Genomic DNA, 22,848 nt, shown 5'->3' with positions numbered 1-22,848 from the left:
TGGGGACTCTATTTTATAGTCCCCAGGGGTTTCGTGCCCTTGTGGGGCGGACCCTGTACCTGGTTCCAATTGATTGGACTAAGTTCTGATCATTTGAATTGATTTCTCCAATACTGGAGCTATTCCCTGATCGCTGGGCGGTTCCTAAATGTCCGTTGACCTTCCTTTGTCTTGGCTCCTGCTGGCGCCGAGGAGTCTGGCTTTGCCTCGATTATCTTAACTGTTGCTATTGTTCCCGGGGATCGCTCATCAATATGCAGATGGTCGTCAGTTTCAGTGCTGTCTGGTTTTCTGCAAGTTCTAATATACAGGGAGCTTTGCATTCTGCTTGCTTCCTTGTACCTGTCCATTTTTCCCTGCATACTTAGCGAAACTCCATTTTAAAATCGGGAAGTGGCCAACCCAGGTGGCTACATTATAATTATGGGCATGTCATCCTCCCCACTCTACCTTCAAAGTCACACGCCCGAGTTGATTTAGCCAGCCCTTCATTAGGATCCTAGCAGACTCCACCGTAGGCGCATCAATGCCAACTAGAGCGAGCGTCACGATGATGGGCCCATCCTCACTTTCCCAAAGCAACTAGGGTTGAGAAATCAATATGCTCTTCCCCAACAAACCTCACATCACTGGAAGAGCGTAAAAGATTTGTGTGAAGTTGTTGACATCCCAACATTTATTTTCTGGAATTTTAAAATTCGAGCTGCTGCTGAGATCAAAGCTGGAAATGATATTTGTGGATCTTTGCCTTGCTACATTCCTTGAGGCAAACACTGTGCAACTGGTAAAAATGGGGTTGCTGGAGACTGTGGGAAAGTGCAGTTCGAAGTCACGAGAAGTGAAACTCGATGTGCAGCAAATACAGAAGAGGGAATGAGGATGCTGGATTCTTCTCTTCATTCTGCAGTATCGCAATTACACCTCAGTCACTGGCGGATCAAGATGGTGAAACACTTTGAACGGAAATCATGGAGTAACTTTCTTCCTGCTGTCTGGGTGAGGAGGGGGGTGCGGGTAGGGGGATGTTAGCAGGAAGTCTAACCACTGACTGAAATCAAAACCCAGTTACAGTCACGTAGTTGACAAATCTCTGGACGTTGCACAGACTTTCCCATTCAATCATTTTGTTAGAATGTTGCAGGTATTTTCGCCTAATTGACTTACTGGGCGGAATTCTCCATTTTTCTTTGTCTTCAGTGCAGTGGCGGGCAGCCCGCATTCCCGGTGGCCGGATGGGGTGAATTTGTGTCCAATTCTGCGCTTGGAGCATCATTAATTATGCATCAGCGAGAATCTGTCTGAATCACCTGGCATGTCGAGAGCTGATTCATCCACCCGCTGTCAGTTGACGGGTTCGAAGGTCGAGGCGCCATATGTACCCGCCAGTCCAGTACACTCCCATCACTTCCCACAGCCCACATGTCTTCACGAGAGCCTGAAGGATGCCTGGAACCCAGAGGCAAAAGGTTAGCAACCTCCAGAGGTCTGCACCGGAATTCAGCCACCATGCCCTCGAGGACTCGATTTGAGGAGTCCAGGTGCAAAGACGTATCGTCTACCTAAGGGATGGCTCCAGAAAACATATCAACCTCACCTCTCTGTCTTGGGAGGCCATTGCCCAGGAGGTCAGCACAGCTGGCAACTGCGACTGAAGCACCACGCAGTGCAGGAAGAGGATGAATGATCTTGTCCCTCCACCACGGTCAGTCCTCTCTCAGCTCCCTCCACAATCTAACTCTCAGCCTGGCATCATGTACTTAAAGTGCCATCATCTTCACGGATCTCACACCTCCATTGGCTCATTCTCTCATGGACACTTTCACATCTGTCATGTTGCTCACACTCCATCCCCTGGCCCTTCTGGGATGGGCTCCCCTCTCTGCTTAGCCAGATTGTGAAGGGCACAACAAACTGTGATCATGCAGGAAACCCTCTCCGATGTATATTGCAGAGAGCCACCTGAGCGGCCCAGGCATCTGAATTGCATCTTCAGAAGGCCTATGGTCTGCTCTATGAGGGAACATGGGGAGCTGTGAGCAGGGCTGTACCTCTCATCAGCACCCGAGTCGGCAGCCTTCCACTGTTCGTCATCGTCATCTACCTCCTTTCCCCCCTGCTTGCGATCGTGCCTTCCACCACTCCCTGTCCTTACACCCACTCCTTCCACATTGCCCCCATCGACTTCATTATCTCCCCCTCACCTTTCACCCGACCTCCAGTCAAACTTCGGTCTGTGGGAATTGAGGCTGCATGGGTCCATAATGACCAGCTTGGCATGGAGTTGGAGGGCATTAATCAGTCTTCCCCGGCTGAGTGGTGTTCAGTATTACAGGACCTGTGCAGCACTCTGGTGGGTGGGTGGGGGGGGGATGGGGGGGGGGGGGGGGGGGGTGATGTGGCAGTCAAATCGCAGTGTTGAGTGAACTGAGGTCCACCTTGCGCCGCCACTCTTCAAACCGGTTTGAGGCCGGCGTGATTTCCTGCTGTCGTGACACTAGATTGGGAAGTCGTGTGGAGATTCCGGCGAGCAGAAACTTTGATGAACACTTGTGCGAAACAAATGAATGACATGGGGCGGGTTTCTCCGACCCCCCCCCCCCCCCGGTCAGAGAATCCCCGTGGAGGGGGGGGGGCCCGAATCCCAACGCCGGCTGCCGTATTCTCCTGCGCTGTTTCTCAGGTGGGGGCGGGATTCACGCCACGCTGGTCGCAGGCCATTGGCATTAGCCCCCCCCCCCCACGGCGATTCTCTGGGCCCCAACGGGTCGAGCGGCCATCCGTTTTTGGCCAGTCCTGCTGGCGTGAATCACTCCCCTCTGACACTGGCGGGACCTGGCAGGTAAGTCGGCGGGGGCGGTCCTCTGAGGGGAGGGCATGGGTGATCCGTCCCTGGGGGGGGGAGGTCGGCCCACGGTGGCCTGGCCCGCGATTGGGGCCCGCTGATCTGCTGGTGGGCCTGTCACGTGTGGGCGCTTCTTCCTTCCACGCCAGCCCCTGTAGGGCTCAGCCATGGTGGTATGGAGAAGAGAACCCCCCGCGCATACGGCAAAATGTGCCAGCCGGTCTGCGCATGCACAAAACCACGCCGGCGGTTCCGCGTATGCACAAGATCACACCGGCCCTTCGGCGCATGCATGAACTTGCGCAGTCCCTTCAGTGCCAGCTGGAGCAGCGCCAACGACTCTGGTGTCCACCTAGCCCCCCAGACAGGTGAGAATTCCTCACCTTTGGGGGGCCGTTGACGTTGGCGTCGGTTTTCCTGCCGGCGTGGGGACTTAGTCCCCGGAAGAGAGAATCCCGACCACCAGGCAATGGAAGATCCGACCCGCCATTGGGAGAATTTCAAAATGATTTTACGCTGGCGGGTTTCCGACTCTTCAGCTCCCGCGGGATTCTCTGCTCCCACCTGCCGCCAGACATGCCATAGACGGGATAAGACAATTCCGCCCGTTGTTTGTGGTGTGATTTATTGTAAGACTGTAATCTCATTTCAGTAGCATTCTACCTAGTTGTTAACACAAAAGCAATTCTCCCTGCTCTCCACAGCAGTAGTTAACTGCTTCTGCACCCTGGTCACTTGGTGTTCAATACGTTTCGTTTTGGATTTCTTTCCCCATGACAACCAGATCACACGGGCCCGTCTCCAGACAAAGGTTGAGTATAACTACCATTCCCCTATCTAGAGCATTCTGTTTCATCTTGAGTTAACAGAGACATTTTTAAACAAAACAGTCCCGTAAAGTCCCACATTCGTAAAGGTGGGAAACTGAAATAAAGTGGGGATTAGGAAATCATTCAGCAGGATGTGATCAACAAATTGCTGACCTAATTGTACCTTTTCAGTGCATCCATTTTCATTTGCAGATGAAAACTGGCCATCTGGACAAGTCACTAGAGCACTGGGCGTCCACAAGACTGTACATTTGCATTTAGCCATAATAGTGCCAAGGTTATGAAACGGCCAGTTACATTAGAGACTGGAGAAGCTGTTTTTTTCCCCCTCAGAGCAGAGAAGGCTAAGGGGATATTTGACACCGGTGTTCAAAATCAAGAATGGTTGTGATAAAGTGATGAAAGATAAATTGTTTCCCGTGGCAGTAGAGTCGGTAACCAGAAGTCACTGGTTTAAGATAATTGCCAAAAGGTGAAATAAGGAGAATTTCTATTGCAGTGAGTTGATATGACCTAGAATGCACTGCCTGAAGGAGTGGCGAACACAGATTTCAAAGCAACGTTCAAAAGAGAATAGGAATGAGGCAAATTGCCATAGAGGGATTGCAGCGAAGGTTGACGGACTGTTTCCCAGGGTGGCAGGATTGTTGTACAAGGAGAGATTGGGTTGACTAGGCCTGTATCCACTGGAGGTTAGAAGAATGAGAGGGGATCTCATTGAAACATATAAAGCTGTGACACGGCTGGCTAGACTGGATGCAGAGATGTTGTTTCCCCTGACTGGGGGTGGGGGGGGGGGGGGGGGGGGTGTCTAGAACAAGGGGTCACAGTCTCAGGATACAGGATAGGACTGAAATGAGGAGAAACCTCCTCACTCAGAGGGTGGTGAACCTTTGGAATTCTCTACCACAGAAGGTTGTGAAGGTCAAGTCACTGAATGCACTTAAGAAGGAAATAGATAGATTTCTAGACACTAAAGGCATCGAGGGGAATGGGGAGAGAGCGGGTATGCGGCACTGAAATCGACTCAGCCGTGCTATTGAATGCTGAGGGGCTGAATGGCCTCCTTCTGCTCCTGCTTTCTGTGGTTCTGTGAATGCATGGCAGTTTCAAGGAGCTGGAGCAAGTCCCGGGAATGACACAGGCAGGGGAATGAAATTTACCGGAAGGGATGTTTTGTTGCCGTTGTACAAGGTGAGAGCGCCTCTGGAGCACTGTGTGCAGTTTGGACCTCATTTGAGGAAGGGTATAAATGAGTTAGAAACCGTTCAGAAAAGATTCACTTTACTGATATCTGGAATGGGATGTGGGGGTGTGGTGAAGGAAATATCTTGTGAGGAATCAACATCCTGGGGTTACCATTGATCAGAAACTAAGGACTAGCCATGGGGAGGTGGTGGCGTAGTGGTATAGTCACTGGGCTTGTAAACCAGTGACCCAGAGTAATGCTCTGGGGACCCAGGTTCAAATTCCTCCTGATGATGAAATCTAAATTCAATAAAAAATCTGGAATGAACTGTTGTCGATTGTCTAGTGTCCTTTCGGGAAGGAAATCTGCCGTCCTTACCTGGTCTGACCTACACGTGACTCCAGACCCACAGCAATTAGGGATGACTTTCAACTGCCCCCTCAAGGGCAATTAGAGATGGGCGATAAATAAAGGCAATAAATCAAAATCAATCAAAACAAAATATAAAAATACTGTAGCTACCAGTGGAGGTCAAAGGCTAAAAATCCTATTGCGAGTAATAGGATCCTGACACCCCCCAAAGCCTATTCACCATCTACAGGGCACAAGTCGGGAGTGTAATGATAATGAACTTGCCTGGATGAGTGCAGCTCCAACAACACTCAAGAGGCTCAACACCAGCTATGTTACAGCAACCCGCTTGATTGGCACCCTATCCACAAACATTCAAAAACTCCACCACCGAATAGTAGCAACCGTGTGTACCACCTACAAGATGCACTGCAGTAACTTGCCAAGGTTCCTTCGACAACACCTTCCAAAGCCACAACCATCCAGAAGGACAAGACCAGCAGATACCTGGGAACCCCACCTCATGAAGGTTCCCCTCCAAGTCACTCACCATCCTGACTTGGAAATATATCGCTGTCCCTTCACTTTTGCTGCAGCATCATCCTGGAACTCCATCCCTAACAGCACTGTGGGTGTACCTACACCTCAGGGACTGCGGCAGTTCAAGAAGGCAACTCACCACCACCTTCTGAAGGGCAACTAGGGATGGACAATAAATGCTGGCCTAACCAGTGATGCCCACATCCCACAAAATGAATACATTTTTTCAAAAAGGAAAGGTTGGACTGGCTGGGCCTGTGTCCATTGGAGTTTAGAAGAGTGAGAGGTGATCTTATTAAAACATATAAGATCCCGAGGGCACTTTTAAAAAAGAATAAATTTAAAGTGCCAAATTCTTTTTTCCCAATAAAGGGGCAATTTAGTGTGGCCAATTCACCTACCCTACACATCGTTGGGTTGTGGGGGTGAGTCCCACCAAACACTAGGAGAATGTGCAAACTTCACATGGACAGTGACCCGGGGCCGGGATCGAACAGGGTCCTGAGCGCTGTGAGGCAGCAATGCTAACCTCTGCGCTAGATAGATAGATAGAGAAATACAGCACAGAACAGGCCCTTCGGCCCACAATGTTGCGCCGAACTTTTGTCCTAGGTTAATCATAGAATTTTGGACAGTTTTTCATGGCCAATCCACCCAACCTGCACATCTTTGGACTACCGTGCTGCCCAGATCCTGAGGGGACTTGACAGGGTAGATGATGCCCCCTTGTAGGAGGGACTGGAACTTGGGGATACCATTTAAAAATAATGGGTCTCCCAATTTAAAGCAGCAATGAGGAGAAATATTTTCTCAGAGGGTGGTGAGTCTTTGGAACTCTCTTCCCCGGAGATCGACGGAGGCAGGACCAATCAATATTTTTTAAACAAAGGTAGACAGATTCGTGACTAACAAGAGAGTCAGAAGTTATTGGGAGGTGGGAATCTAACATTGAGGCCACAATTAAATCAGTCAAGGCTCGAGGAGCCAATTGGCCTACTCTTGCTCTTAATTGATATGTTCATATGCACAATGGGCAGAATGGTTTCCTGTACATTATCATTCGATGATGTAAAAACAGCTTTCTTCCTCTGTGTTCTTCCCAGGTCTCAGGCTGGCTGCACTGCTAAATCTTCCTTCCCACCCCATCCCAGTGGTCAGAGATAGATCGGTTCTTGATTATGGACAGCACGGTAGTTAGCACAATTGCTTCACAGCTCCAGGGTCCCAGGTTCGATTCCCGGCTTGGTTCACTGTCTGTGCGGAGTCTGCACGTTCTCCCCGTAGGTGCGTGGGTTTTCTTCGCGTGCTCTGGTTTCCTCCCACAGTCCAAAGATGTGCAGGTTAGGTGGATTGGCCATGATAAATTGCCCTTAGTGTTGGGTGGGGTTACTGGGTTATGGGGATAGGGTGGAGATGTGGGCTTGGGTAGGGTGCTCTTTCAAAGAGCTGGTGCAGACTCGATGGGCCGAATGGCCTCCTTCTGCACTGTAAATACTATGATTTCTATGATTAATAAGGGAATCCGGGATTCTGGGAAAAGGCAGGAGAATGGGGTTGAGAAAAATATCAGCCATGATTGAATGGCGGAGCAGACTTGATGGGCAGAGTGGCCTAATTCTGCTCCTATGTCTTTAGTGGATGATCACAACATTTTAGGCAAATATCATAAAAAATTATAGGGCAGTTAACAGACTTTAATTTCCCCACAGTTAGGAAAGAGTTAATTAGATAAAAAATGCTATTGCTCTTTACGTTAATTTATTTATATTACCTGCGTCCAGTAACTTCTTGCTCGCAGTATAATGATTCCTTTGATATTAACATGCCCCGTTGTTAACAAGGCCATGCCAGTTTATGTGCTTGAGTGAGTATGTAGACATGGGTTCAAAAGTCCTAGAGGTTCATTAATTGACACATACATTCCACAAGTTGCTGTTTAGTGTCAAGTGGAAAAAGAAAGTCGTTTGGCTGGTATCACTGAGGACTATGTCCATTATCCAGAAAGGACATAGTGGGGGGGATATGTTGGGAGAATCCCCCACCCCCCCCCAGCCCAGGGGTGATCGGGGACATGGCGGGGCAGTGCTCCTGGCATACTGGCTATGCCAACCTGGCACTACCAGGTTGGTGGTGGTGGGTGTCTGTGCCAGATTGGCACTGCCAAGGGGGCGAGGCTTGAAAGGGGTGGGCTTGGAAGGGAGGGAGGGATGGTTGCTACCGCGATTGTGGTGGGGGGCTGATGCCAGCGTGAAGGGGGTGGGGAGGGGGACATTAGTCCTGATGCTGGCGACGTTGCAGAGGGAGGCCTGAGCAGTCTCTGTGAAGCCGGGTTTGCTGGTGTGTTTAAGCCCTGCATCTCTCAGTGCTGGTACAAATTATGCCCCCTCCAAAAAAATGACTAAATGCGGGAAGATCGCGATGCATGATTGGCACCAATTTTCTCGCCCAAAGAAACACTTTATCATTTTTTGAGGAATTCCGTCTAATGTGTCTTTCACTGAGAGAAATATGTCACTCTATTCACAGTGCCCTATGTTGCTCTTGCTCATGTATTTGCTTTGTTTGGCCCCTTGTTCCGCACTGTAACCAATCAGTTTGTCGATGTACCATTTGTCAATGTACTCTGCTGATTATTCTTTTTGTCTACTATTACGTACTGTGTACGTTCCCTTGGCTGCTGAAAAATACTTTTCACTGTACTTCGGTACATGTGACAATAAATCAAATCAAAATCAAATAATGAGATTGCATTTCTGTGAACCAGGGCTTCCGTCGAGGAGAAATACGGGAAGGAATTGGTGTCATTGTCAAAGAAAGTGTGTGGGCAAAACGAACTGAAGTAAGTGCATTCTTAAGATTAATCTTTCTGCTTAAAGTTCAAGAGTATTCTGATGAGGATTAAAATCCTCTAAAGCACCTGCCAAATCCCCCCAAATATGATGGTTGATATGAAGGATGATGAACCATTATACATGGGAAAAGCTGAAGGAAGCAGGATTAGAATCCTGTCAGAGACTAATGTTAATAAGGAGTATTTGGTCTGCACCACATTCTTTTTTTCTTTAATGCGACGCAAATTGCAGGGAATCCTCTTCAATTAAGGTCTAATAACCGGTTTGGTATGTGGCAGATGGTATGGGGACATGTTTCTGTCACTGGACTAGTAATCCAGAGGCCCAGGCTAATACAAAGATACAAACATACAAATTAGGAGCAGGTATAGGCCACTCGGCCCCTCGAGCCTGCTCCACCATTCAATAAGATCATGGCTGTAACCTCAACCCCACATTCCTGTCTACCCCCAATAACCAATAACCTGTTGACGCCTTGCTTATCATAAATCTATCTACATCTGCCTTAAAAATATTCAAAGACTCTGCTTCCACTGCCTTTTCAGGAAGAGAGTTCCAAAGACCCTCTACCCTGTGAGAGAAAAAAATTGGCCTCATCTCTGTCCTAAATCTAGTTGTGGCTTCTCCCACACAAGGAAACACCCTCTCCACGTCGACTATGCCAGAAATCTTCAGTATCATGGGCAGGATCCTCAGCCCCCCCCCCCACCACCCAACCGAGTGGGAGAATCACCGGGAATCGCATTCCCCCCCCCCCCCCCCCGGAAACCAGCACCGCGCGAATCGCGCCGGGCCACTCAGAGAATCGCTGCAAACGGCGAACGGCGATTCTCCGGCCCGAATGGGCCGAGCGGCCCGCAAAAAAAATGACAGTCCCGCCGGCGCCGTTCTAACCTGCTCTCGGGCCGGCGGGACCTGGGGATTCAAGGGCCGGGAGCGGCCTGTGGGGATGGGAGGGGGGTTCCAACCCTGGGGAGGCCCTCCGGAGTGGCCTGGTCCGCGATCGGGACCCACCGATTAGCGGGCCGGACTCTCTGTTGGCGGGCCTCCTTTCTTCCGCCGGCGATCCAGGATCCATCCACCATTTTTGTGCGGGGCGGCCTGGGGGAGGACGGCCACCTCGCATGTGCTAGTTGGTGCCGACCCAACTGCGCATGCGCGGGACTTTTACGCGGCGCCACGCCGAGGCTCCGCCCCCGTAAATCACGCGACGCCCCTGCTAGCCCCACGGAGGGGGGGGGGGGGGGGGGGAATAGGGGTCTGGGAACGGGCGCCGACGCCGGAGTAAATCACTCCAGTTTTTACTCCGGCGTTGGCACTTAGACTCCCGTTGGGAGAAACCCGCCCCATATGTTTCGATCAAGTCACCTCTTACTCTTCTAAATTCCAGTGGATACAAGCCCAGCCTGTTCAACCTTTCCTCATTCGACAACCTGCCAAGTCCAGGTATTAGTCAAGTAAATCTTCTCTGAACTGCTTCATACACATTTACATCCTTCCTTAAATGAGGAGACCAATACTGTAGGTTGCACTCCAGATGTGATCTCACCAATGCCCTGTACAACTGAAGTATAACTTCTCTACTTTTCCAATGAATTCCCCTCACAATAAATTTTAATATTCCATTAGCTTTCTTAATTACTCGCTGTACCTGATTCATGCATAAAGATTCCCAGATCCCTCTGCACTCCAGAGCTCTGAAATCTCTCACCATTCAGATATTTTAAAACATTTTTCCTGCCAAAATGGACACTTCCACACTTTCCCACATTGTACACCATCTGTCAGATCTTTACCCACTCACTTAACGTATTTATAGCCCTTTGTAACATCATTCTGACCTCTTCACATCTTACTTCCCTACCTTATTGTGTGTCATCAGCAAATTCAGCAACCATACCTTTGACCCCATCATCCAAGTCATGCATGTAAATTGTAAAATGTTGAGGCCCCAGAACTGACCCATGTGGTACACCACTTGTTACATCTTGCCAACCAGAAAATGACCCAATGAGCCAACTCTGTTTCTTTTTTTAAAATTATTTTTATTCAAAATTTTTGTCAAAAACATAATTTTTGCATAACCGTGCACAACCATTAACATAACAAAATGAAATAAATGTTAACCGTATGTACAAAGAAAGGAACAATACAACGTAATGATTCCCCCCACCCTCCGGGATGCTGCTGCTGCTGACCTTTACTGCTCTCCTAGAAAGTCGAGGAACGGCTGCCACCTCCGAGAGAACCCCGCTATGGACCCTCTCAAGGCAAACTTTATTTTCTCGAGACTGAGAAACCCAGCCATGTCACCAATCCAGGTCTCTACACTCGGGGGCTTCGAGTCCCTCCACATTAAAAAGATCTGTCTCCGGGCTACCAGGGAGGCAAAGGCCAGGACGTCGGCCTCTTTCACTTCCTGAGCTCCCGGATCGTCTGACACACCAAAGATCGCTATCTCTGGACTCGGCACCACCCGCGTGCCTAAGATCTTGGACATTGCCTTAGTAAAACCCTGCCAGAATCCCTTAAGAGCCGGGCATGTCCAGAACATATGGACATGGTCTGCAGGGCTTCTCGCACACCTTGCACATTTATCCTCAACCCCAAAGAACTTGCTCATTCTCGTCGCCGTCATGTGTGCCTGGTGTACCACCTTAAACTGGATTAAGCTAAGCCTGGCACATGATGAGGAGGAATTGACCCTGTTTAGGGCATCTGCCCACAGGCCCACATCTCCGCCTCCTGAAGTTCCTGGTAGATGACCGACACCTTCCCCTCCCCATCCCAGGTGCCGGAGACCACCCTACCCTGTATCCTGCGTGGGGTAACTCTCTGTTTCTTGTTAGCTAGCCAATCTTCTATCCATACCAGTAAGATACCCCCTACACCTTGAGCTTTTATTATTTGCAACAACCGTTGATGTGGTATCTTATCAAGTGCCTTCTGGAAATCTAAATACAGTATATCCACAGGTTCCCCACAGCATCTGTTACTACTTCAAAAAACTCCAATAAATTGGTTTCCCTTTCACAAAACCATGTTGACTTTGCCTGATTGCCTGAATTTTTTCTGTTATAATGTCTTTAATGGTAGCTTTCTGATGACAAATGTTAAACTAACTGGCCTATAGTTGCATACGTTCTGTCTTCCTCCCTTTTTGAACAAAGGGGTTACATTTTCCATTTTTTAATCTAATGAATACTCTGGGGACATGGGATTGAATCCTACCATGGCAGTTGGTGGAATTTAAATTCAGTTAATAAAATATAGATTCAGTTTATAAAATATAAAGTCAGTAAAAAAAATATATATACATCCCTCTACCAAAAAAAGAGTCAAGTAGAGTGCCTTAATGACTATTGTCAGTGGCTCTGACATCCATCATAATGAAGTGCTTAAGTCATGAAGTCATGAAGGTTAGTCATGGCAGGAATCAACTCCAGCCACCCTGATTGCCTTGATCCACTACAGTTCGCCTACCGCTGCAAAAGATCCACAGCAAACGCCATCACCATGGCCCTGCACTCTACCCTGGAACACCTAGATAACAAAGACAACCTATGTCAGACTCCTATTTATTGACTACAGCTCAGCCTTCAACACCATCATTCCTACGAAACTCATCTCCAAAATCCGTGGCCTTGGCCTCGGCTCCTCCCTCTGCGAGTGGATCCTGAACTTTCTAACCCACAGGCCACAATCAGTAAAGATAGGCAACAACACCTCCTCACGTACATGAGGAAGAATAGTCGGGTGGCCAAGAACCAGGGGAAAATGGACGGGAATCGGGGGAAGGTAGCCGGGGGGAGGGGGGGGGGGGGTTACGGGCTCGGTATGGGGGTTTGATGGCAAGCCAGGGCCCAAAACCAAACTATAAATAAATGCCTATAAACATGAGCCTCGGCCATATTGGGGAATGTAAAATATGTATGCTGGCTAAAGGGGGCGGCCACAATTGTTGTTATGAAGATGCTTACCTGTAAATATTCATGTTAAATTTTTGTGTTTTCCTTTTTTTTTCTCTCTCTCTAATAATTTGTAATTTGTCATATATAAAATATGAAAACTCAATAAAAAAACATTTATAAAAAAAACAACACATCCTCCACGATCATTCTCAACACCGGTGCCCCACAAGGCTGTGTCCTCAGCTCCCTACTATACTCCTTATACACCTATGACTATGTGGCCAAATTCCCCTCCAACTCGATTTTCAAATTTGCTGATGACACCACCGTAGTGGGTCGGATTTCAAACTGATGAGACAGAGTACAGGAATGAGATAGAGAATCTGGTGAACTGGTGCGACGACAATAATCTCTCCCTCAATGTCAACAAAACAAAGGAAATTGTCATCGACTTCAGGAAGCGTAGTGGAGAACATGCCCCTGTCTACATCAATGGGAACAAAGTAGAAAGGGTCGAGAGCTTCAAGTTTTTAGGTGTACAGATCACCAACAACCTGTCCTAGTTCCCCCATGTTAAGAAAGTTAAGAAAGCCCACCAACGACTCTACTTTCTCAGAAGATTAAGGAAATTTGACATGTCAGCTACGACTCTCACCAACTTCTACAGATGCACCATAGAAAGCATTCTTTCCAGTTGTATCACAGCTTGATATGGAGCCTGCTCTGCCCAAGACCGCAGGAAACTACGAAAGGTCGTGAATGTAGCCCAGTCCATCACGCAAACCAGCCTCCCATCCATTGACTCTATCTATAATTCCCGCTGCCTCAGAAAGGCAGCCAGCATAATTAAGGGCCCCACGCACCCTGGACATATTCTCTTCCATCTTCTTCCGTCAGGAAAAAGATACCAAAGTTTGAGGTCACGTACCAACTGACTCGAACAGCTTCTTCCCTACTGCCATCAGACTTTTGAATGGACGTACCTCGTATTAAGTTGATCTTTTCTCTGCACCTTGCTATAACTGTAACATTATATTCTGCAATCTCTCCTTCCTTCCCTATGTACGGTATGCATTGTTTGCACAGCATGCAAGAAACAATACTTTTCACTGTATACTAATACATGTGACAATAAGAAATCAAATCAAAACATTAAATATAGAACATAAAGCTAGTCTCAGTAATGGTGACCATGACAACTAGCATCGATTGTTGTAGAAACCCATCTAGTTCACTAATATCCTTCAGGCCAACATGGTGGCCCAGTGGTTAGCACTGCTGCCTCATGGCGCTGAGGACCAGGTTCAATCCCGGCCCCGGGTCACTGTCCATGTGGTGTTTGCAAATTCTCCCTGTGTCTGAGTGGGTCTCACCCCCACAACCCAAAGATGTACAGGGTATGTGGATTGGCCACGCCAAATTGTCCCTTAATTGGAAAAAAAATCAATTGGGTACTCTAAATTTAAAAAAAAAAATTAATAATGTTGTTTAGGGAAGGAAATGTGCTGTCCTACTTGGTCTGGCCCAAAAGTGACTCGAGACCCACAGCAATGTGGTGGACTGGGTGAAGAAACGGTGGCACAGTGGTTAGCATTGCTGCCCAACAGTGCCAGGGACCCGGGTTCAATCCCAGCCTTGGGTGACTGTGCAGAGTTTGCGCGTTCTCCCCGTGTCTGCGTGGGTTTCCTCCTGGTGCTCTGGTTTCCCCCCCACAGTCCAAAGATGTGCAGGTTAGGTGGATTGGCCATGATAAATTGCCCCTTCGTATCCAAAGATATGTAGGTTAGGTGGGTTATGGGGATAGGGCAGGGGAGTGGGCCTAGGTAAGGTGCTTCTTCAGAAGGCCGATGCAGATATGATGGTCTGAATGCCCTCCTTCTGCTCTGCAGGAATTCTGTGACTCTTAAATGCCCTCTGAAATGACCGAGCACGCCATTCAGTTCATGGGCAGTTAGGGATGGGCAACACATGTTTATCTTGTCACATCACAAAAAAGATGAAGTAAAAAAGATGCAATTCATCGCTCCCTCTACATTATTTGAGCACTTGGATTTTATTTCAGTTCTTGGCATCCTGTTTGTCCCGATCAGAATAAAGTATTGGCCACGCTTCATTGCTCCCTGACATTGTATTTATTCGTGTCCTTTGTTATTTTCTGTAGACCCACAATTTCTTGGAAAAAGTGGTAATTAAGTTGACTTATTAGTAATTGTACAACTAAATGGTCTGCCAGGTCTTCTGAGGGCATAAGGAGTCAATTGCATAACATGAAATGGTATTAAACACAAGAACATAAGAACTAGGAGCAGCAGTAGGCCATCTGGCCCTTCGAGCCTGCTCTGCCATTCAGTGAGATCATGGCTGATCTTTTGTGGACTCAGCTCCACTATCCGGCCCGGACACCATAACCCTTAATCCCTTTATTCTTCAAAAAATTATCTATCTTTATCTTAAAAACATTTAATGAAGGAGCCTAAACTGCTTCACTGGGCAAATACTTCCATTGATACACGGCCCTTTGGGTGAAGAAGTTCCTCCTAAGCTCAGTCCTAAATCTACTTCCCCTTATTTTGAGGCTATGCCCCCTAGTTCTGCTTTCACCCACCAGTGGAAACAACCTACCCGCATCTATCCTATCTATTCCCTTCATAATTTATTATGTTTCTATAAGATCCCCCCTCATCCTTCTAAATTCCAACGAGTACATTCCCAGTCTACTCAACCTCTCCTCGTAATACAACCCCTTCAGCTCTGGGATTAACCTCGTGAATCTCCTCTGCACACCCTCCAGCGCCAGTACGTCCTTTCTCAGGTAAGGAGACCAAAACTGAACACAATACTCCAGGTGTGGCCTCACTAACACCGTATACAATTGCAGCATAACCTCCCTAGTCTTAAACTCCATCCCTCTAGCAATGAAGGGCAAAACTCCATTTGCCTTCTTAATCACCTGTTGCGCCTGTAAACAACTTTTTGCGACTCATGCACTAGCACACCCAGGTCTCTCTGCACAGCAGCATGTTTTACTACTTTATCATTTAAATAATAATCCCTTTTGCTGTTATTCCTACCAAAATGGATAACCTCACATTTGTCAACATTGTATTCCATCTGCCAGACCCTCGCCCATTCACTTAATCTATCCAAATCCCTCTGCAGACTTCCGGTATCCTCTGCACTTTTTGCTTTACCACCCATCTTAGTCTCATCTGCAAACTTGGACATATTGCACTTGGTCCCCAACTCCAAATCATTTATGTAAATTGTGAACAATTGTGGGCCCAACACTGATCCCTGAGGGACACCACTAGCGACTGATTGCCAACACCCATTAATCCCCACTCTTTGCTTTCTATTAATTATCCAATCCTCTATCCATGCTACTACTTTACCCTTAATGCCATGCATCTTTATCTTATGCAGCAACCTTTTGTGTGGCACCTTGTCAAAAGCTTTCTGGAAATCCAGATATACCACATCCATTGGCTCCCCATTATCTACTGCACGGGCAATGTCCTCAAAACGTGCAGGCCACACTGAGTAAAGGTAACACTTCCCTTTTTCCTGGTGGAAATAACGACAATGTGGCAGAGTCTGTCATGGTATCTGTAGTAATCCATGGGAGGCAGGAGTTCCGTCACTACACCAATATTTATTTACAATAACGATATTACAGGAGCAGCTACAAACAGTGCTGCTAGCAGTCCAGTCAACTTAAGACTGACTCACAAAGCCTACACAGGTGATTATATGGGCCCCCTCAATGAGCTACCATTGAGGGAGCTCATACTCCAATTGGCCTACCAATAAAGCCAATTGGAGTTCATTACAGCATCTTTCTCCATTGCTACCTCACAAACAGGGGCTGTTTAGCACAGGGCTAAATCGCTGGCTTTGAAAGCAGACCAGCAGCACGGTTCAATTCCCGTAACAGCCTCCCCGAACAGGCGCCGGAATGTGGTGACTAGGGGCTTTTCACAGTAACTTCATTTGAAGCCTACTCGTGACAATAAGCAATTTTCATTTTTCATTTTTTCACAAACTGTAGGCTTTAGTTACTGATAGTAATCTGAAAACAAAAAAATGCTGTTATGGTAGGTTGTGAAACTAAACTCAGTAAATCTAGTAAACTGTGGGTCAAGAGTGACTGTGATTGTTAGTCCGCCGAAGTCAGGTTTCCTAAAGTTGTTCCTTGCCACCAGAGTGGCCTACATGAAACCCAATCCCAATATTTGGTTAATTCTTAATGCCCTCTGAAGTGGTCCCTCCTGCTATTTTCTCAACCCAACTAACAAATGGGTGATAAATCCCGAGAACAAAGTCCTATAGAATTCCTACGGTGCAGAAGAAGGTCATTTGGTCCATCGAGGCTGCACTGACCCTTTATTCACAATGCCATTGTGAATGTAAAGAAGACTTGTTGCACTTTCAGGTTACTTCTAATGAGGGCCCAACTTGTTACAACTCTCTACTCCTATAAAGGGAGTTTAATAATTAGTTGAATGATCACATCTACAAGCGAAAGAACAACATTTAAAGTTTATAAAGAACATGGATTTAATTGTATATTTCAATGACTGTCGATCACTTCCACTGCACTGATCATACCTTATGGTCCTAACTGTCCGGCTCAGTCTTCTCTTTTTTTTTGCTCCCCCCTGTAGCACGTTGAAGAGAGCGTTTGATGTCTTTAAGCAACGTAAGTATTTCTCTTTTCTGAGCTGTGAGTGAGAAGCTGGTGAAGTGGTCCCAGTTTTTCTGCTAATGTTACTTTGAGCGGCATGCGAGAGTTGTTTTAGTTTGGATTCTGTGATTGGTGTTTGTGGGTTGTCTGCCATTGTGTACAGTGTGACACTCCGATGAGATAATACTGGACAAAAGCAGTAGTGCCGACTCGCTGCTATGAAGAACTGTGACTGCAAGAGAGAGAGAGTTGAAATGTCGAAACTGATTTTATTAACCAGTGATTTGAGGGAGATTTTTTAATACTATAAATCATTAAATAGAAAAAGACTTCCTCCAGTTGAGCAGTCTAAATTTAGTAGACCAATATCATTCTGTTCTATGATTGGGTCTGTCAGTCTTGAACTCTAGGCCTGGGACTTAGACAGATTGTAGACATTGGGCTGGGTTCTTCGCCCCGCCCGCCGCAAGGTCACCACGGGTGAGACTATTATGGGCCAGGGTTTAGAAAACTCCAATTTATATCATGGAGTTCACCTGACCCACGATTTTTAAAAGATTTTGGCTAAGGGAAGCACAAGGGTCCACTCTCCAGGTGTTATGCAACAGAGAAATTAAGTATTTTTAAAACAAGACAATGTTTATTCTATGAACATAGTTAACATTTTCTAAACACAGTAAACATCTTGGGCGCGATTCTCCGCAAATGCGGCGAGTCGTAAAGGCTGCCGTGAATCTGGCCGTGTTTCACAGCAGCCTCCGCGCCCCCTCCCAGGACCCGATTCTCCCCCCCCCCCGGGCGGGGCTAGCAGCGCGGCCCCGTGAAGCACGGCCGTCGCTAAGCCCGAGCGCCAAGCGTCACGGCGGCTGACGCGCAGAATGACGTCAGCCGCGCATGCGCGGGTTGGACGGCTCCAACCCGCTCATGCGCGGATGGCGTCATCACGCATATGCGTCAAACCCGCGCATGTGCGGGCCGTCATGCCCCTCAGCCACCCCGCGGCCTGATCCTGCGGGGTGGCGGAGGAACAAAGAGTGCGCGGGTATTGGACCCGCTGCCCGCGATTGGTGCCCACCAATCGCAGGCCCATGCCACCCTTGGCACGGCCATGGTGCGGCCGTGCCAATCGGTGCCATGGTTGTCCGGGATGGCACTTTGTGGCCGTTTTCACGAACGGTGAGAGCAGGTGTGTTTGCGTTCGTGAAAACGGCCGTAAAGGCCTGGGAACTCGGCCCATCGGCCTGGGGAGAATCGCTGTTCGCCGTAAAAAACGGCGAGCAGCGATTCGTGTCGTGGGGCGGCCGTGGGGGGGGGGAGAATAGCGGGAGGTCGGGAAAAATGTCGGGAAGGCCCTCCCGCTATTCTCCGACCCGTCGTGGGCAGCGGAGAATCGCGCCCCTTATCAATCACCACACGTAATGAAATGAAATGAAAATCGTTTATTGTCACGAGTAGGCTTCAATGAAGTTACTGTGAAAAGCCCCTAGTCGCCACATTCCTGCGCCTGTCCGGGGAGGCTGGTACGGGAATCAAACCGTGCTGCAGGCCTGCTTGGTCTGCTTTAAAAGCCAGCGATTTAGCCCAGTGAGCTAAACCAGCCCCCACAGATTCAATACTCTATAGGTAATCCTTAATACCTTTCCTAGCAACATCCATAAGTTAAACCCTTTTTACAAAGACAGCAGGAGAGAGAGATCTACAGCTTCTTGTTCGAATGCAGCTCTCCATCTCTGAAAACTAAACCAAAAACGAAGCCAAAAACAGAGCCACAAAGCAGCTTTACAGCTCAAAACAAAAGTAAAAAGACAGACAGACAGCCCAGCTCCACCCACACACTGACATCACTGCAGCTATTTGATAAACAGCCAATTCTTAAAGGTACATCCACCTGACAGAGACGCGGACAGTGGAATAGCCCATTGACCTCGGACGGGATTCTACGGTCGCTGGGCGGACGAGGCCAGCGAATACCGCCCATAATCTGGTATCTTCTTAATGCTTTTTAAATGTATTACATGTAAACAGGTCACAGAGTAGCCGTGTTGCTCCTATGCCTGATTCCAACCCCTTCCCCCCCCCCCCCCGCCCTCTCGTGTACCACACGTGACTAAGTGGGACATCATCAACTATGCCGTACATTAACGTATCCCATCTGTTCACCCTTTATGCTACAGTGGATACATGACCAAGCGCAAGAGATTTAGCACAGCGAGCAGAAGAAACTGTTTGACACAGAGTAGGGTGACCTGATTTTCAGAAGTGAAAACCAGGACAAACTGAGGTAATGCTCACTCACAACAGAAACAGAATTCTCTTTGCAGTACCTCACCTGCGTCAACCTGTGTTTTTATCATGGTGTTACCAAAAACGGATTCGGCAGCCATGAATTGGTACCTTTTCTCCTGAAGCAGACCTGGGGCTTGATTCTCCGCGCCTCCGCACCAAAATCGTGTTCAGCGCGGGGCCGGAGAATGGGCGTTCGCCCGGAAATCGTGTCCGGCGCTGCTGAAGCGATTCACTCAGGAGTCGTGCGCGCGCAGGTAGGGGGACATTGGCCCTCCCCCAGCGATTTTCCATGCGCAACTGGCTGAGTTCCCGACGGCGTAGTTCTAACCATGTATCGGCCGACAGGAACCGCGAGTGGCGGCTACAGACCCAGTCTACGGCCGCCCTGGTGGGGGGCAGGGGGTTCAAGTACCGGGGGGGCCTTATGTGTGGCCGGGGGGGAGCCGATTAGGCAGGTAATGTAGAGTGGCGCGTGGCCGATCGTTGGTACCTTCTTTCCTGGTCCAGGGCCGCCGGCTGAGTCCGCCATGTCACACGCATGCACGGACCCCCGACCGGACGTGCGGGGCCTCGTAACCGCAGCCAGAGCTGCGAGAAGCACTCTGGGCCTTGCTAGCCCCCTGCAGATGGGAGAATCACTCAGGACTTTCTTAAAGGAAGTCCAGAGTGAAACGTTGGCGTGGGGACAGGCTCCATTTTTGGAGAATCCAGCCCCATCAGAAGTGGATGGGAGCGAAATTGAGCCGGTGCAGGATGCCGGTTCCCCAGCTTCATTCTGCCTCTGAAGATTAAATGAAGGAGTAAGCTTTGCACATGAGCAGTGGGAGAGCACACATCCTAAGTGAGACACAACCAGAGTGAGTGTGGGCATCGGGAATTTGGAGCACAGTGGGAATTCAGTGCAAAGGGGAAAGTGGTGCTTTTTTCTTTTTTTTGCTTTCTAAATTTTTAAATCTTCAGAGTAGTCTTGCCCTGCTGCAGCAATAGAGGCTTCAAGCTAATTGGTAAGTAGGGCTAAGGTTTCTAATTTACTACTTTTATCACTTATAGAGTATAAGTGGTTTATAGTTTTGAGGGGTTATATTCTGTAGTAAGAAGGACATTAGAGTATTTGATATTAAGCATCTTCCAAAGGTTTAATTTAAAGGAGTAATTCATGGGAGAGTTCACAGCCATGGTTTGCTCCTTGTGCTCCATGTGGGAAGCAGGGAAAACTTCCAGTTCCCGGGGCCAGCATGTGTGCCTGGACATGTCTCCAGCTCACAAGCCCGGGTTTGTGAGCTGGAGCGGTGGCTGGGGACATTGTAGAGCATCCACGAGGCGGAGAGTATCATGGATAGCACATACAGAGAGGTGGTCACACTGCAGGCTCAGACTTCACAGGCAGGAAGGGAATGGGTGACCACCAGGCAGAGCAAGAGGACTAGGCAGGCAGTGCAGGAATCTCCTGTGGATATTCCCCTGTTAAACAAATAAACAATTTTGGATACCGTTGAAGGGAATTGGCGGATTCATTCAATGTGGATAAGTGTGAGGTTCTCCATTTTGGCCGGAAAAATGGAAAGGCACCTTAGTATCTAAATGTAAAGGCGCTGCGAAGTGCTTCAGTGCCGAGGGATCTGGGTGTCCACGAGCATGAATCTCAGAAAATTAACATTCAGGTACAGCAGGTAATGAGGAAGGCAAATGGAGTTTTGGCCTTTTACAGCGAAAGGAGTAATAATAATAATCTTTATTGTCACAAGTAGGCTTACATTAACGCTGCAATGAAGTTACAGTGAAAACATAAAAGTAGGCAAGTGTTGCTCCAACTATACAAGGTATTGGTGAGACCACACCTCCAGTACTCTGTACAGTTTGGTCCCCTTTCTTGAGAGGGGTGTAGTTGAATTAGAGGCAGTTCAGAGGAAGTTCACTGTATTGATGAGGGTTTTGTCTTGAGGAGAGGTTGAGTAGCTTCGGCCGATTCTTGTCTCGAATTTCGAAGAGTGAGAGGAGATCTAATTGAGGTGTATAAGATGATAAATGGTATTGACAAAGTAGACATAGAATGGATTTTGCCTCTTGTAGGGCATTCTAGAATGAAAGGTCATAATTTTAGGATAAGGGGGAGCAGATTTAAAACAGGGATGAGGAGAAATTGCTTCTCTCAAAAGGCTGGGAATCTGTGGAACTCACTACCCCAGAGTGCAGTGGATGCTGGGACATTGAGTAAATTTAAGGAACAGATAGACAAATTTTTAATTAGTAATGGGTTGAAGGGTTATGGAGAACGGGCAGGAAAGTGAAGTTGAGACCGAGAGGAGATCAGCCATGACCATATTGAATGGTGGAGCAGGCTCGAGGGGCTGAATGACTCTGAGTTCCTATGTCTTACAGTCAGAAACGGGAATTTATAATGTGGAACAAAGAAATGGCTGACCAACTAAATACGTACTTTGATTCTGTCTTCACAATGGGGCCACAAATAACATATCAGAACTGTTGGGGAATGCAGGGTTTAGTGAGAAGGAGGAACGGTAGGAATTCAATATTAGTAGAGAAATGGTGTTGGGGAAATTGATGGGATTGAAGGCTGATCTATATCCCAGAGTACTTTAGAAAGTGGCCCTACAAATAGTCGATGCATTAGGTAGCCATGTTCCATGATTCTCTAGACTCTGGAACAGTTCCTACAAATTGGAGGGGAGCTAAAGTAACCTCACTGTTTTAAAAAAGGAGGTAGAGAGAAAACACGGAGTTATAACCCAGTCAGCCTGATGTCGGTAGTGGGAAAAATTCTAGAGTCCTTATCAAAGATTTTACAGCAGAGCACCTGGAAAACATGGCAGAATCAGACAGAATCAGCATGGAATTACCTGATAAATCCACTCGAATTCTTCAAGGATGTACCTAGTTGAGTTGATCCGATAGAGTCAGTGGATGTGGTTTATTTGGTCTTTTGGAAGGCTTCCGACAAAGTCCCACATGAGAGATTAGCGTGTAAAATTATAGCTCGGGGGATTATGGGTAGTGTATTGAGATGGATAGAAAACTGGTTGGCAGACAGGAAACAAAGAGTAGGAATTAACAACAGGAGTAGGAATGGCAGTGACTATTGGGGTACTGCAGGGATCAGTGCTGGGACCCCAGATATTCAGATGAGGTAACTAAATATAATATCTTAAATTTAGCACAAAGCTGGGCGTCTGAGCTGTGAGGTTGAGCTGTGAGGAGGATGCAGAGATTCTTCAGCGTGATTTGGGCAAGTTGAGTGAGTGGGCAGATTCATGGTAGATGCAGTATTTTTTTTAAAAAGTATTTTTATTGGGTTTTGTGCAGGATATAAATAGATAGATATGTACACATAAAAACAAAACACAA

The 22,848-nt window shown here is 47.8% G+C and overlaps 1 protein-coding gene across 2 annotated transcripts in view; it reads left to right on the top strand.

Moving 5' to 3' along the window:
- Positions 1-22,848, top strand: part of pstpip2 (proline-serine-threonine phosphatase interacting protein 2) — a 176,989-nt gene that overhangs the window by 68,613 nt on the left and 85,528 nt on the right. For both annotated transcript variants that reach the window (XR_005460206.1, XM_038793379.1), the window contains exons 3-4: positions 8,517-8,591; positions 17,180-17,214. Coding sequence is in view for 1 of the 2 variants with exons in the window: in XM_038793379.1 (XP_038649307.1) it covers positions 8,517-8,591; positions 17,180-17,214 (110 nt within the window). In the remaining variant the exon portion in view is untranslated. The remainder of the gene's footprint in view (positions 1-8,516; positions 8,592-17,179; positions 17,215-22,848) is intronic.

The sequence above is a fragment of the Scyliorhinus canicula genome, chromosome 3 (assembly GCF_902713615.1).
Source record: "Scyliorhinus canicula chromosome 3, sScyCan1.1, whole genome shotgun sequence".
NCBI lineage: Eukaryota > Metazoa > Chordata > Chondrichthyes > Carcharhiniformes > Scyliorhinidae > Scyliorhinus > Scyliorhinus canicula.
The sequence above is the reverse complement of the archived record's forward strand: the minus strand, read 5'-3'. Positions and strand labels throughout refer to the sequence as shown.